Genomic DNA, 13,154 nt, shown 5'->3' with positions numbered 1-13,154 from the left:
CTAAAAAAAAAAAGAAATAAAGTATTTCCATCTGCATTTAGACTCCATAGTTCTTTCTCTGAATGTGAATGGCATTTTCCATCATGAGTCTTTTGGAGTTGTCTTGGATTTTTGTATTGCTGAGAACTTACCTTTTTCTTCCGAAGACTCTGCCTTCTGTTTATTGACAGACAAATGAAAAAGACCACTCATTTGTGCCTGTCAGGTTATCACTTTTGCAACCTCGACTCAGTAGTCCTTAGCAATGAATTCTGGTGGCACTGTTAATTGGGTGGTACAATCCTTGGGTTTGACAGCTTTGGAGGTTCCCAACATTTCAGACTTCTCTAGGATCAATGGCAAGAATCACTAACCAATATTAATGTTCTCTCTTTCCTATCATTGCAGCATTTTTTCAAGTTCGTTCACTACCTTTTCTTCTAAAAAGGAAGACCTACTTGCCCTTTGAGCATGGATAGAAGTTATCTGTCCATGACAGGAAGATAAATATTCTATGAGAGTTTTGTATAACTCACATTTACCCAATGATTTAGAAAGTTTGCAAAAGCATAATACAAATCTCATGCAAAGGCTTTTTATCACCCATGTTTTCCAGATGAGAAACCTGAGATTCGGAGCAGTAACCAGCCTATGTTAATGCAGGTGGGTTATAAATCCAAGTTTCCCTGACTTTATCCACTACCCCAGTTCTCCTCACCCTGTACAACTGCAAGGTTTAGTAAGGTAAAAGTAGGCTTTAGAGTTAGGAAGACCTGGTCGAGCAAGAAACTTGAAACTTTTGGTGCTTTAAGTTGCAGTGAGTGTTGATCGGCAAAGGTAAAGTATGTTTGTCTCATCTGAAGTTGCCTAATGCAATTGCAATCCGACTTCCATCCCTATTCTGGTCCTCATTCTCATTCTCCTTACCACTGCTCGCCTTCATTAATAGTTACACCTCATTTTGTGGCATTCTGAAGTGGGCTTGGAATCAGGAATCCTTAGATGCTTACTGTAAGACCTGGGAGGTCACTTAACCTGTTTGCCTCATTAGTTTTTTCATCTGCAAAATGGGGATAATAACAGGACCAATCTCTCGGGATTCTTGTGGGAATTAAATGAGATAACTGTAAAGCACTTAGGACAGTACCTGGCACATGGTGAGCACTATTTAAATATCAGCTATTATCATCATTTACCCCCTTTCACCTGAATTCCCTTGTGAACAACATGGAAGATGATTAGCAGAAAGAAAGCCTACAGTTCATTACTCAGGTTGTCTATATGAAGCCTCAGCCTTAGTACTACACAGATCCTATCCCAAGCTTACTAAGGCCCACTTCAAAAAGTTGCATGGACCCCCCAGCTCCAACGCTCTACATTGAGACACAGAGTTCTGCGTATACCCCTACATTTAAAGAGCCCTGTTCTGCTCAAGGGAAAAGCAGAATGGCAAGGTTTGGGGCAGAGGCCTATTTCCAGCACTGGGTATAATGGTGGATATAAAGCAAATAAAGCTCAGCAGGAGGAAGCCAAAGTTCTTCGTAAGAATGAACAAAAGGATTCACAGATGTGGCAAGTGAAACATAAGGAAAGCTGAGTGAGGAGCCAAGGTGGGCCTCGCCCTCCCAGGCTGCAGGCAGGAGCAGTGACTGGGGAGGTGAAAGGTGGCTTTTCCAAGTAACCAGCTGGACACCTTCTCCAAGGTCCTCTACTTGAATTTAAGGCAGTAACAGGGGAATTCCTAGAGCCTGGAGTGGGTGACAGGGCACAGGCACTTCTAAGAAATTCCTTTCTCTTGCCTCTGTGGGTCTCTTATCAGAGGAGAATAATTCCAGGACCAGTTCACTGCTCAATTCAACAATTTTGCAGGAGATGCTGAGTGGATCAACACAGTCCTGTAAACATCCCAAACTGTGATTCAATAATCTTTAGATGGGAATAAAACATGCAAACGAATAAGTGTACTTTGAGACACTTAGGTGAGATCCTCTTTGGCTAGGATCATCACAGCAGGCTGTAGAGAGGGAACAAAGCCAAGGTGGACCTTGAAGTAAAGAGAGGATTTTAACAGTTTAAGAGTGGGAGTGGGGAACATGGACCTGAGAATATTTTCAGGAAGTAAATTATCAAAATTCATCCAGGCTGAAGGGCAGGTCTGCAAAGAGTGAGAGCTGGGCCCATATCTTACATCTGTCCCACTGCAAAACATTCCCAGAGAGGTCCACTTCCACAATGGAGGCATTTCCAAACAAAGCAAAAACACTGACTGAAAAAGACCAATGGAGACTGCAGTGTTCAAATAATTTGTATTAAGTTATAAAGGTCGAGCTCTGTGATCTAGGGCAGGTCCTAAGCTGCCCTGAGAGGGGCTTAAAATCAACAAGGCACCGAAGTCAGTCCTTCATTCTCTAAGGCACTGAGTATGGGGGAGGAGGCCATCATCTCAAGCCTCCATGTAGAAGTGCTGCTCTGGCCCTGAGGGACTAAGCAAGTAGCCATTGTTGACTTCACGTTTCTGACTTAGCAGATGACTAATACAGTTCACTTTGATTTCATAAAGAAATAAAACAGCCAAGAAAGCCATTGTGTCTCATTGATGCTGGTGTAAAGAATTTTCCCGAATGTGTGTCTTCTCTGCTGGGGATGATTTGGAATTTATGGCACAAGTATCCCACATGTATAGATTTAAAACCACTGAATCCTGTGAATAACTGGCTTCACCTCAGTGCATAGCCACACAGAGACTTATCACCTCCTGCTCATCAGCAAGCTGATGGGAACAGTGCTGTCCCCTGCAAACTGTAACTTTGGAGTTTCTAGAGCCCTGTCTCCTCACCACCATCTCAGAATGCCCAGGACTGAGTCCAAAGGTCTCCTGAAGTTTGCCACTGGACCAAGCTAAAGAAAGCTCCCTGCATTAGGGTTTGGAGGTGGGATGAGATTCTTGAGCAGAGGAGCTAATGCAACAGCCACCAAAATAGACTTGGAGTCCAGGGCCACTCTGGAGGTGAATACAATCTAAGGGGCTATAAGCAGGAGAAAGGTGTCTCTGCTGACATCTATTCACAGGGGCTGGATCTTAATCGAGGGGATGCTGCTATCTGAACAGAGGTACTTCCACAGCAAGTTTGGGAAAGCTGGAGAAGGGATGGTCTGGGCCCCAGATTATCTTCTGCTTCAGAATTTCCTCAAAGCATCAGTACTTGTCATTCCATATGTTATCTTATTTCCTTTCTCAGGACTCAGGGGCTCCTTCTAGCTTGGCTACATGGAGATGCTCCTTGACAAGAGATAGGAAAATCATCAGGAAAGCATCCCACCTCCCTCAGCCTAACTCAGGAGCCCCAGACTTTATATGCTGTCAAGGAGGAAATCTTAGCAGAAATGAAATAAATTGGCCCCAGTAAAGTAGATGGCCTCATCTTTCGCTTGGAGGGCTGGGCATGGCCTAATAAGGCTGTCTTTAGAGAATTAAGGGCATATCTTTTGGCCATGGCTGTGAATGAGAAGATGGGAGAGAACCCGTTTGGAGAACTGATATTAAGCCTTAGAGAGAATCAAAAAGGAAAAATCCCCCTTCCCTTACCAAAGGCAAAGGAATGAAGAAAGTGGGATTAAATGCTATTAAAGGTGTAATGGGTTAAACTTTCCCTAAGTTACCATTCCCAATTGTTCCTTACAAAATGCCATCTAAAATCTGAGGCTCAGAGTAAGGCACCCAGAGAAAGACCTGGGATAAATGACTCCAATTCTGTCTCCACAAGAGAAGGCAAGTACACTTCTGGCCTATGCACATGATAGGTCAGTTTGGAGAACATGTGAAAAGCAGAGTTTTCTTGGATTTTTATAGCTGTGTTTTATAGCTGAAAAGTTTTCAGTTGATTTCTGAGGGAGGAGGAAGAAAAACAAGAGGGGAAAAACCAGATTCCGTTCTCACTGCTGAGGAGAAGTTCATGTTTCCCTCTTGTATCTCAGATCATAAAAAACGTCCTTAATGGCCTGGTCATTCTCAGGCCTCATTTGCCCCAGCCAGATCACCTTAGCATTTAGGACGCTCTCTTTCAACTTTTCCTTTGATAGAGACACCTGGCCAGGCGGGTCCGCTCCGGTAGGCCCAGTCAGCAGCACGTAAGAAGCATGGTGCTTCTGCTCAAATATCACTGTAGTAGGGGAGACATGAGGGGTCAAGGGTTTCTCTGGGGTCCCTAGAAAACCAGCCGTCCCACCAGTCCTGCACCAAAGGCCCTTTGTTTTCTCCCTGGAAAGCCCACCATCTCAGGTTGCCAACAATGAAAACCAAAGGGGAAATGAGACATGAGCATCCAGGTCTCTCGAGCAAGGGTTTCTACTTACCATTAAAGGCCACAATGTTTTTGGTAGTCTTGGTAAGTTCCAAAAGGACATAGGGTAAAATTGGGTGGAACATATACAGGGTTTTCTGGTAGTCACCAGTTTCCTATGAGAACAAAAGCCAAAGTCAAGAGATACTTAATGTGCTTGGTGTCCATCTTAGCACATTCTGGCCTCCTGGGCACTTCTTGGGGCCCCCTTTTGCTCCCTTCCTGCCACCCAAAGAGATCAGATACTTTAGTTAGAGGGAACCTTAAAGATCATTGATTTTGCACAAGAAAAGTGGCAGAGTTGGGACCTGACCCAGGGACTCCGAGGCCAGGCCCAGCGCAGACTCTGCTCGTACCGTCTGGTTCCTGCTGTCCCAGAAGAAAAAGGCAGAACGCTGATCCGCCGTTGATACGCTAGTTATCTTGGGAATCCCTGGGAACGAGTTTAGGGTGAGGCTCCAAAGGATGTCTCCCGAGGGGGCGTCCACAATCAAGATCTGAGGGAAGAGGAAGATGCACTGGGGGCAGGGTCTACACAAGATGGGAGGGGGCAGCTCATGGGGCTTCTGGCAGTCTGGGCCCATGACTGCCCACATGGAGCTGCTCCTGACATGTTAGAGATCAGAGTGGGGCTCTGGGACAGAGGATAGAAAGTTGGGATTAAGATGGTGATGTTAACTTTGCAAAGTAGGATCTATTATCACCTCCACTTTATGCAACAACCCTAGGAAACAGGTACAAATACTATCATCTCCATCTTACAGTGGAGAAAATGGAGGCAAAAAGGGATGAAATGACTTGTCCAGGGTCATGGAACTAGGAAATGTATAAGGGAAGCTCAATCTGAATACAAGCCTCTGATTCCAATGTCTGAGCTACCTCTGCCATCATGGGATTTACTGCCAAAAAAGGCTATGACACATTCACAAATAATATAAAATAACGTGGTAGGTGAATCTTGGGACCTATCCATGGGCACAGAGGGATTTCATACAGGAGAAATGGAATTTCCAGGTGGAAAAAAAGTCCCTCCACCATGACAGATCAGTGTCTTCTCTGCAACAGAGAAGCTGCCAGAGGAGCACTGAGAGGTTAAATGATTTCTGAAGTAAATAGTCTTGTCTGTGTCAGAAAGGGATCTCTAGCAATGTCTTCCTGGGTCTGAGGCCAGTTCTGTGTCCTCTACTGGGATGCTTTTTAGTAAGGCAGGGAATTAGAAAGCTGGGAGCAAAGGAGAGAGAGATGAGTGAAAAGGACAGAGGAAAGGAAACTTCCTGGAAGAAGTAGCACTTGAAAACTGGATTTTAAATGATGGTAAACAAATTTCTTTTGTGAAACAGATATGGTGCTGATACCTAAAATAGAAAGGGCCAAAACAGAGAAAAAAATTACAGACAATTTCCCTAATGAATATTGATGCAAAAATACTAAATAGAATATTTATAAAGAGAGTACAGCAACTTATCACCAGGATAATACACTATTACCATAGTGGGATTTATACCAGAATATAGGGCTGGATTAATATCAGAAAAACTATCAGCATAATTGACCATGTCAATAACAAAATTAATAGAAATCACATGTTAACCTCAATAGATGCAGAAAAAGCATGTGACAAAATACAACCCCCATTCTTAAAAAAAAAATAAAAATTCAGTTACTGTTTACATGTGTTTAGTACCTATTTCTCCGCGGTATTTATACCATGCTAAAGGCCTATCATCTGGTTTTGGGGTTTGACGGAAGCAATAAAATTTAGTAAGGGGGGTAGGGGGGTTTAGTGGTAAAAAACCTTTAATAAATTATTATGATTTATTATTTATTGTATGAGTTTACGCACGCACGCACACACATACACACACGCACACACATACAGAATAGGAATAAATGGAATTTTCCTTAAAATGAAAAGTTGCATATATCTAAAACCCTTAGCAAATATTATATATGTAATGGTAGTAAGCTAAGAAGCATTCCCAATAACTTTAGGGGTGATAAAGGTTGCCCATTATCACCACTATTATTCAACATTGTACCAGAAATGTTGAATTGAAATGTTCTTAAATTGAAGGAATCAGAGTAAGGAATGAGGAAAAAACTTTTTATAAATGATATGATAGTATACTTACAGAATCAACTAAAAACCTACTAGAAACAACTTCAACAAAGTTGCAGGACATAAAATAAATCCATACAATTCATCGACAGTTCTATATTTGCCAAAAAAGCCCAACAGCAAGAGATGAAAAGGGAAATCCCATTTAAAATAAATGTAGACAATATAAAATATCTGGGAGTCTTCTACTTGCCAAGACAAAGTCAGGAACCATATGGACACAATTACAAAACACTTTTCACACAAATAAAGTAGGATCTAAACAACTGGAATTGTTCGTGAGCAGGCCAAGCTAATATAATAAAAATGACAATTTTACTTAAATTAATCTATTTAGTCACTGCCCTATTAAACTCCCCCCAAAACTTCTTCATAGAAAATTGGAAAATAGTATGGCAGAAACTAGGCATTGACCCACACCTAACATCCTATACCAAGATAAAGTCGAAATGGGTTCATGATTTAGACATAAAGAGTGATATTATAAGCAAATTAGAAGAGCAAAGAATAGTGTACCTGTTAGATCTGTGGAGAAGGAAGGAATTTGTGACCAAAATACTGGAATTCATTATTGAACACAAAATAAATAATTTTGATAACATTGAGTTAAAAAACAGACAAGATTAGAAGGGAAGCAATAAACTGGGAAAACATTTTTACGTTCAAAGGTTCTGATAAAGGTCGTTTCTAAAATATAATTGAGAACTAACTCAAATTTATAAGAATTCAAGCAATTCTCCAATTAATAAATGGTCAAAGGATATGAACAAATATCATGAAAAAATTGAATCCATTTCTAGCCATGAAAAGATCACTATTGATCAGAGAAATACAAATTAAGACAACACTTAGATACCACTACATACCTGTCACATTAGCTAAGATGATAGGAAAAGATAATGATGAATGTTGGAGGGGATGTGGGCAAACTGTGACATTAATACATTGTTAGTGGAGTTGTGGACTGATTTGACCATTCTGAAGAGCAATTTGGAATTATACCCAAAAGGTATTCAAACTGTGCATACCCTTTGATCCAGCAGTGTTACTACTAGGCTGATATCCCAAAGAGATCTTAAAGAAGGGAAAGGGAGCCACATGTGCAAAAATGTTTGTGGCAGCCCTTTTTGTAGTGGCCAGAAATTGGAAACTGAATGGATGCCCATCAATTGGAGAATGGCTGAATAAGTTATGGTATATGAATGTTATGGAATATTATTGTTCTATAAGAAACAATCAACAGGATGATTTCAGAGCGGTCTGGAGAGACTTTCATGAACTGATGTTGATTGAAATGAGCAGAACCAGGAGATCATTATACATGGCAACAAGACCATACAACAATCAATTCTGATGGACATGACTCTTTTCAACAATAAGATGATTCAGATCAGTTCCAATGATCTTGTACTGAAGAAAGCCATCTACACCCAGAGAGAAGACTATGGGAACCGGTATGGATCACAACATAGCATTTTCATTCTTTTTGTTGTTGTTCTCTTGCATTTTATTTTCTTTCTCATTTTTCCCTTTTTAATCTGATTTTTCTAGGGCAGCAAGATAATTGTATAAATGTTTGCATATATTAGATTTAACACATATTTTTACCATGTTTAACATATATTGGATTACTTTCCATCTAGGGGAAGGGATAGGAGGAAAGGGGGTGGGGGGAATTGGAACACAAGGTTTTGCAAGAGTTCTATGTTGAAAAATTATCCATGCATATGTTTTGAAAATAAAAAAACTTTAATAAATCTTTAGAGAGCTAGAAAAAAATAATGACAAAACTCATCTGGAAGAACAAAAGGTCAAGAATTCAAGGGAAGGTGGCCTATTTGTACCAGACCTAAAACTAAATTATAAAGCAGTGTTCATAAAAATCATTTGGTACGGGCTAAAAAATGAAAGTAGTGAATCAGTGGAATAGGTTAGGTTCACAAAACACAATAGTCAATAACTATTGTAACCTAGTGTTTGATAAACCCAAAGACCCTAGCTTCTGGGATAAAACTCACTATTTGAAAAAACTTCTGGGAAAACTGAAATTTATGTAGAAAGTATGACAGAAAGTAGGCATTCATCAAAATCTAATACTTCGTACCAAAATAAGGTCAAAATGGGTCCATGAGTTAAGACATAAAGGATGATTATACAAGAAACTGGAAATTGAGTGGATGCCCATCAGTTGGAGAGTGGTTGGATAAGTTATAGTATATGAAGGTAACAATATTATTGTTTTATAAGAAACGATAAGCAGTCTGATTTTAGAAAAGCCTGGAAAGATCTATATGAACCGATGCTGAGTGAAGTGAGCAGAAACAGATGAACATTGTACATATTAACAAAAAGATTATGTGATGATCAACTGTGAGGAACTTGGCTCTTCTCAACAATGCAGTGATTCAAAGCAATTCCAACAGGCTTGGGATGGAAAATCCCAATTGCATCCAGAGAGAGAACTATGGAGACTGAATGTGGGTCAAAGCATACTATTTTCATCTTTTTTTGTTTGTTTGTTTTTTCTTTCTCATGTTATCTTTCCCTTTTTGGTTTGATTTTTCTTGCACAACATGACAAATATGGAAATGTTTAAAAGGACTGCACATAATGAACCTACATCAGACTATATCAGAGGGGGGATGTAAAAAAGAGGGGGAGAAAAATAAGAAACAAAAATGAATGCTGAGAACTATCTTTACATGTATTTGGAAAAATTAATATTAAATGTTTCTATTAAAAAAACATAAATGATGAGTAGGAATTCATTCTGAGCAAAGGCCAGGTATGACAAGGCAAAGGTTATGTTTGGCAAAGAGACTATAAAGAGCAATGGTCTGAATAGCCATGCAAGCCTTGAAAGGCCAGGCCAAAGAAATTCTGTTCTATATAATGGACAACACAGAATCTATTTAAAAGTTTTCTTTTCCTTTCTTTCTTTCTTTCTTTTTTTTTTCTGAGGCAATTGGGGTTAAGTGGTCACACAGCTAAGCAGTGTTTAGTGTCTGAGGTCGGATTTGAACTCAGATGCTCCTGACTTCCGGGTTGGTGCTCTATCCACTGCACCAACTAGCTGCCCCACTTAAAAGTTTTCTAAAGAATCCTCAGCTTCAGCTCTGCATCACCAATGACCTATTGGGCATTTCAAAGTCAACATAGCCACAATTGACCTGGACCTGGATTCCGAAAGACTGGAATTTAAATCCCATCTTAGACACCAGCTGTGTGATCTAGGCAAGTCACTTAACCTCTGTCTGCTAATTACCCATTTGTAAAATGAGTATAAAAATATCAAACTACCTGTCCAGAGATAATGTTTGTAAAGTGATTCATAAATGCTAAAGTACTACATAAATGTTACTGGTTATTATTAGTCACCTCTCTATTCAAAAAACTCCAATGGTTCCCTATTATCTCCAGGATCAAATATAAAATCTTCTGAATGTCCTTCAAAGCCTTCCCTGGATTCTTCACACACCTTCCTCCTTCCTGCAGGCACTTTGTGATGAATGACAAGGCATCCCAGAGGGTACTCCCAAACTCTGGGCATTTTCACTAGCAGTCTCCATCCCTTCAATGCTCCTGTTCTTCCTCTTCAATCTCCCACTTTGCTTGAAATTTCAGCTGAAGTCCTTCCTTCTCCATCTCAAGGGAAGGCAGCACAATTGCACTGGTTACCCAGGTCCATAACTTGGGCATGACCCATGCCTCCTCACTCTCAGGCATCAGGCTTAACTAATCAGTTGTCTCGTCCCCTCCCCAGTAACCCTCGGAACCATCCTGGCCTCTGCTTACACAACTCTACCTTCTTTGGGGCCTCTTCCCTAGATGTGCTAACACTTCCTGACTGGTCTTACATCACCACGTCTCTTTCTCCTCCAGTATATTTTACAAGCTGCTATCAAAATGGTACATTCCCTGACTCCATTCCAGGGGCTCCTGCTGCTTCTGGAAACAGCAACACAGTCCTGTTGAGGCCCTGTCAGCTCCATCCCTGCTTTGCAGGGATGTTATGCATCCAAAGCACTCCTCCTCTCTATCCCTCCTTTGCCCCGGCTCTCTCCCGTCATCATGCCTGTGTGCTGGCTCACCCCATGCCCTCAGTTCCCTCACAGGAACATGACCTTCCTTCAAAGTGATCTGAAGAACTATCCTCTCAGTGAAGCCTTTCCTGATTGCCCCCAAACCACCTTGTATTTAATAATTAGTATTTATTCCCTACATATCTATATATAAATAGAGGCAGCGTGCTGTTGTGGATAAAGTACTGACTACGAAGCCAAGAATCCTTTGGGGTTGAGGTCCATGATGGTGAGTGATCCTGGACAAAGCACTTGACCTTTCTCTCCTTTGGGCACCTCTTTAAGATGCTAAGCTTCAGAGAAGTTCTACCACCTGCAGTGGTAGAGAGAGTACCTTATGACAATAAGAACACAAGTCTAGTTCATATACCACTGCACTTCCATTTTTGTTGTTTAGTTGTTTTTAGTTATGTATAATTCTACTGGAGTAGTTTGCCATTTCCTTCTCCAGCTCATTTTACAGATCAGGAAACTGAGGCAAACAAGGTTTGCCAGGGTCACTTGCCCAAGGTCACACAGATGGTGAGCAAGTACTTACTATTTCCCTCACTAAATGGATACACCTTGTTAGGAGACATTATTTCATTTTTTACATTTGTCAAGAACGACAACATGAGACCTGTCATCTAACAGTATTTCTCTTATTCCTCTATTTCTCCAACTTGGAAGCAGGAAAGACACAAGCCTCATATCCCCTGATCTTTGTGGATATTTAAATCATGACTGGGTAGTCTCAACTGGCACCAAGACCCACAGGAAAATGCTGCTAACAGAGGGTACTGTCTCTGCCCATCTTTATGTTCATCCCAAGAGGCACAGCACAACAAATCCTTCCCTGACCCTGGGTTACCATCTTTTTTTGCCTTTTCTGCCTGGCACCTTCCTCCCTTCATCACCCAGGCCCCTTTTACCCCAGAAGCAGGTCTCTTATTCCTTATCCAACGAATATACTGGATCCCATCACACTCTGGCTGCCCAGATTTATCTGCCTCAAGCTTCAGAGAAAGAGAGGACTGAGCAAAGGAGTTGGTTCAAACCTTTCTTTGGAAACCGGTTCCAGCTTCAAGGACTATAGCATGTTCCCCTGGTTTGTAGTAGCCAAGGACTGGTTTTCTGGAAGGATAAAAGAAGGGAGCTCAAAATGGAGATTCCTAAAGAAAGCCAGAGAAGTAACTAACACCTAGGAACAAACACAGCAGCAGATTCTCAAGGCCAACCTGTACTATGCCTATACAGCAATTTAAAACAAATGCCCGATTACAGTGAATGCCTGAACTTCCATTGCAAAGAGATGGTTCCCTGGGCAAGATAATGCAAGATTCTTTGTTCCTAAGCAAACAGTACTCTGTGGCAGCAGAACTTCTCTCTGGTAAGTTGAACTGAAAAGGCAACCCATCTTTAGGCAGCAGCAGGTTTAATGGCTTTCCTTTTTCGGCACTGTGAGCAGCACAGTCTAATGAAGAGGGTGGTGGCTTTAGAAGATCCAGGTCTAATCTGAGCACTGCCACTTCCTAGCTTGGTAACCTTGGCCTATCATTTAACAAGTCTCATTTCTCATCTACAAAATGGAATAATTCCTTACAAAAGGATCTAAAAATGTTTGTAAATAGAAGTGCTGAACAAAGAAAAGGTGATAATGTTATTGCATAAGGCTTCTTTCTCTTAATAATCTAAGGTGCCCCCCTCCCTAGAAAGGAAGAAAACAAGTACTTATTAAGTGCTTACTCTGTGCTAGGCACTGTCCTAAGCTTTAAAAGGATCTCATTTGATTCTTGTGGCAACCCTAGGAGGGAGGTGCTACTATCATTATCATCACTCCTGTTTTATAACTAAGGAAACAGAGAGAGGTCAAGTGGACGGCCCTGTGTCACCCAGCTAAGTCAGCACCGACGGCTTCCTGTCCCCAGGCTCAGCTCTATCCACTGCACTGCCCTGCTGTTTCAGGATACAAATGTGTTCCCAGTTTTTTGAACAATCTCACAGATAGAATTACCAGTCCCATACTTTAAGAGGCAAAGGATACCTCACAACTTCAGATGCATTGAGGGTCCACTGCAAAGAAAACATCTGCCCATCGAACAGCTCACATCTATCCGTTTTCACAAGGAGTATGTCTTTCTTCTTAAACACTGGTACATTTATCAGGTAGCGGATGGTTCCCGAGCTAAGTATAAATGTAGAGGGAAAAACCAGTAAGACAACAGAGAGAAGATTTCTTGGTTCTATAATTAGATCAAAATGTTTACAATTCTGACAAAACTGAATTATGGAAGGCGAGAGGTGCTCATTCCAGTGAATGATCAACCAGATATTTAAATATAGAATAAAGTTATCATGCAATCCCCCCCTCCCCTTTTTTCTTCCCTCTCCCTGAGATGGCCTGGCCATTATTACACACACACACACACACACACACACACACACACACACACACCCCTCCATTTATCACTTCTTTCTCTGGACGCAATTAGCATCTTTTTCCATAGGTCCTTTGTAGTTAACTCAGGTATTTATTCAAATATTCAGATTTAGGTATTTAATCAAAATCACTTAAGACATTCAAAGTTGTTCTTAAGACAATATTGTTGCTACCGTATATAATGTTCTCTTGGTTCTGCTCGTCTTATTCTTCAT

General features: G+C 41.0%; 1 protein-coding gene across 3 annotated transcripts in view; it reads right to left on the bottom strand.

The window, feature by feature from the left end:
- Window positions 1-2,266: 2,266 nt before the first annotated feature.
- Window positions 2,267-13,154, bottom strand: part of FAM234A (family with sequence similarity 234 member A) — a 66,673-nt gene continuing 55,785 nt past the window's right edge. For all 3 annotated transcript variants that reach the window (XM_051968594.1, XM_051968606.1, XM_051968600.1), the window contains 5 exons: window positions 12,544-12,684; window positions 11,558-11,633; window positions 4,676-4,816; window positions 4,333-4,435; window positions 2,267-4,139 (listed from right to left, as the gene is read on the bottom strand). In XM_051968594.1, coding sequence (XP_051824554.1) covers window positions 3,931-4,139; window positions 4,333-4,435; window positions 4,676-4,816; window positions 11,558-11,633; window positions 12,544-12,684 — 670 coding nt within the window. In that variant the 3' untranslated portion in view covers window positions 2,267-3,930. The remainder of the gene's footprint in view (window positions 4,140-4,332; window positions 4,436-4,675; window positions 4,817-11,557; window positions 11,634-12,543; window positions 12,685-13,154) is intronic.

Source organism: Antechinus flavipes, chromosome 1, assembly GCF_016432865.1.
Source record: "Antechinus flavipes isolate AdamAnt ecotype Samford, QLD, Australia chromosome 1, AdamAnt_v2, whole genome shotgun sequence".
In the NCBI taxonomy this organism is placed as follows: Eukaryota; Metazoa; Chordata; class Mammalia; order Dasyuromorphia; family Dasyuridae; genus Antechinus; species Antechinus flavipes.
Note: the sequence above shows the minus strand (reverse complement) of the source record. Positions and strands in the feature narration are given on the sequence as shown.